General features: G+C 38.4%; 1 protein-coding gene across 1 annotated transcript; it reads left to right on the top strand.

Annotated features, from left to right (window-relative positions):
• Window positions 1-1370: 1370 nt before the first annotated feature.
• Window positions 1371-2708, top strand: TRIVIDRAFT_71046 (uncharacterized protein; the record flags this gene model as incomplete). The annotated part of the gene is made up of 8 exons (XM_014100799.1): window positions 1371-1521; window positions 1595-1619; window positions 1685-1739; window positions 1815-1902; window positions 1956-2113; window positions 2218-2289; window positions 2527-2567; window positions 2621-2708. 8 exons carry the CDS (start codon window positions 1371-1373, stop codon window positions 2706-2708), a joined length of 678 nt encoding a protein of 225 aa, XP_013956274.1.
• Window positions 2709-3486: the final 778 nt, after the last annotated feature.

Genomic DNA, 3486 nt, shown 5'->3' with positions numbered 1-3486 from the left:
CATTTGCCCAGAAGAATACATATTCTTAGCCACTCTTTAGTCATAGGGATGTAGAAATCGTTCCTATGGCTAGCTAAACCTTGCTCAACTTCGAATCATGAAACCTTTTGACTGCGTTTACTACTCAATCAGGACTAACAAATTAGGTACGTCTCAACAATCTTTGATTCGAATACTTACACATGTAGCACGTCCATTTCCCGGAAAACACAAATGTCCTGCTCCTTTGCATGGGTTTGATGCGTTACACTATTCTCTATTAGCTGTAAGACATTATACCGTAGGGATTCGTTTTATATTACACATTGGTCGCTAAGAGATGATTTGCAGATCCCGACACCTCCACAGGAACCTCCAGGTGCAAATACGCAAGTTCCGGAAATAGTCTGACGGGTCTCTAGCTCAGAACTAAAACCAGCAGAGTGGCCGAGGCTAAAAGCTGCTGTCAAGCCGCCGGAGGCAATTAAAACAGAGAAGATATTGATCTTCATGGTTATAAGTGTCAAAAAGTAAGGTATACAAGAGGAATACCTTTTACAGGTTCAAAATCCTTTCTCTATAGTTACACAAACTGGGCGTAGAAAATAAAAGTTTGTGAATTAAAAACTTAGATATATGAGAATATATACTTAGCTTAAAGAAACTCGAGGAAGTTGACAAGAGAGTAAGCTGACAAGAGAGTAAGCTGCAGAGAGACGGAAATATGACACGAAGATCTACAAACTAGGGTAGTCATCGACTTAACAGGCCATATCGAGTTACGTTAACTGCTTAAATCAGCATTTTGCCAATAGGGTTAAAAGATTAATCAATGTCACCCGTAGATTGAGTTGAATCAAATTGAAGACGTTGGGCTATCTACGCTTGTCCAGGGACGCACCGTGTCAGCGCCCAGCCGCCTGACTACCTTACTCCTCACCATCCAATATAATGCTGTTCGCAACATCTTCTGAAACGTTAACTAACGCGTTGGCTGTATCAATTAGTCCAATCCACACCCAAGACCTCAATGTCTGCGTTTCCTATTGTACTGGTTTCCAACCGAGTCCCTAAAAGGTGACACGACTTGTCCGGTGCGCTAAACAGCCGTTCCAATATATCCAGATTTTACCGCTCCACCCTCCCACCAGCCATTGCCACCTCTTCTACTATAGTCAACATTAACGGGCCGCATTATAGCTTGTGCCTTTAAGACAGAAGCATATATGCAACTATTAATAAGATAAGGCCCTTCAGCAAGGCCTTTGTCAGCTACCTGTCATGCCTTCAATGTTGGTTATCGCATTCATTTATTTATCCTTTTCCCCTTCTTTCCCTATTCTAAGACTGACTGACCTGGTTGCGCATTCGTTTGTACGTTACAAAACACCATGGTGTGGTTCTTGGCCATGTCGTCTTCTAGACGCATCGTCTCGTCATTATTGGCCGCATTTCTGCTCCAAACACGAAACGCTCTCGCTGTCGATGTCGAGGCCGGTTATGATCCGTATACGGCCGTGCAGGCCATGGTCAACTTGGCCGGTTAGTTATGGGAATGGGGAACGGCTGCCAAAGCCTTACTGGAGTTATATAATCCCGAGTTATCTATATTTAGAGCCAATCCATTCCCAAATAGCAAGGTAACAAAGGCAGATTTAGGCGTGTTTGCCCTTTAATATGCTAAACAGTTTATTTATGTTAATAGGCAAGTCTTTGTCTCTAATGCTGCAGTCGGCGACCTAGCTTCCCTTGGTGTATGGGTAATTATGATCGGTCAGTCTAACCAGGCCTATCTAAATGCTTTAGACAGCCAGGCTGATTACATCCTTAATTAGGCGCTGAAATACAGCAACGGCGCTATTTCACATTGCCCCGATGTTACAGAGCTCTGGGCTGATAATATGGCCATGTCTTTTCCATTTTGTGCGTCGAGAACCACTCCTGATTTATGGCCTTGACTGACATTTTTCAAACAGTGGCTTATTTGGCTGTTCAGAAGGGAGACACAAGCTTAATGGCTACAAGCGTTACTCAGTGCGGTCTGCAGCGTAATGTACTGAAGACTAGCCAGTATCTCAATTGGCAACACAATATCGGCCCCCAGTCTCAGGATATATATGCCTTTGGTCCACCGGTAATGGTTAGGCTGGTTATGGAATGGTGCGCGTATTGCATATATTGTAAAAGTGGTTAGGTTCATCCTCCATAACCTCTTAAGCTACCTAGCTTAAGACCTAGATAAAGGAAATCCTTAATGGCGCCTTGCTCTTAGGCTTTAACGACGGTTTTTTATATAATTATCTCAACGTCGTAAGTTAGTTTAGAGAAATATTTAATATAGTAATGCTTTCCGCTATTGCTTACTGTATAGCCGTTAATAATCCTTTTATGTTTCCTCCGAAATACATCACATAGGCAGATATAAACTGTAAAGCCCTGGCCAAGTATTAAGGCAGCAATGGTATTTTTCTCCAGCTGTTAACCTATATAACTGGAAGGATACAGCCAAGTATATAAAGGGTTTGCCTAAGGGTTAAATATTTATAGTTTACCTTTACGCAACTTATAGAGACTGCGTTAATACCAGTGTATGTACTGCACCTTAGTCATTAGCTATAACCATTTTAATAACTGGGCTTAGGCCATCTAAAGTTATTACTGTACTTAATGCCCCAGTTACCTTTAGTGCTATGCCTGCTCCCACTGACACTGTATATAGTGCTCCCTAAAGTTACAATACTAACGGTTGCAATGGCTTGTTCCAGGGCCTAATTAAATATACCACTTATTAGGCCGGGTTGCTGGCTGGATGCAGTTATACACCAATAGCTAATACCTGCAGAGCCTACTAGAGCTGTAATCTTAATGGCTGCGTTAACGCCTTTAATGTGACGAACTGGGTCCTATATGTTAGTATAGGTTAGCTGTTTTTAAGGGATAAACCTTTAGGTTCTAGGTTTATGTTAGCAGGCGGCTGGGTCAGATATAAGCATAGTCTTATTAATGTTATATAGTTAGTAAATATAATAGCTAAATCTAATCTAATTACTATATTAATAACTAACTATTTAAGCTATTTAAATAAATATAAAAACATAAGCTTATATACCCAGTTAGCTAAGTTAGATTATTTCTATTTTTAAATAATTCTATATTAGATTATTATACTTTTTAAATAATTTATTATAGAATTATTAAATTATTTTAATAATTTAATAATCTGCTTTTAATTAATTAAGTGGGCTGACTTTTATCTAAGGGGTTTTACCCTATAGGCTTATTATTACAACTATAAAAGCTAGGTTATAATATAATATCCCCCTCCTATTAGTTTTATTTTTAAGACTTTATTTATTTAAGTATAAGTACTACTTCCCCTATTTAATAAGTTATTTTAATAACTTTATTTTTATTATTTTATTATTAACCTTTATATTAACTATATTAAATTATATTTTTAAGTTATTTTATGTAAAAATAAAAAAATATAAAAGTTTTTTTTATCTT

This window comes from Trichoderma virens (assembly GCF_000170995.1).
Source record: "Trichoderma virens Gv29-8 chromosome Unknown TRIVIscaffold_30, whole genome shotgun sequence".
Taxonomy (NCBI): domain Eukaryota; kingdom Fungi; phylum Ascomycota; class Sordariomycetes; order Hypocreales; family Hypocreaceae; genus Trichoderma; species Trichoderma virens.
Note: the sequence above shows the minus strand (reverse complement) of the source record. Positions and strands in the feature narration are given on the sequence as shown.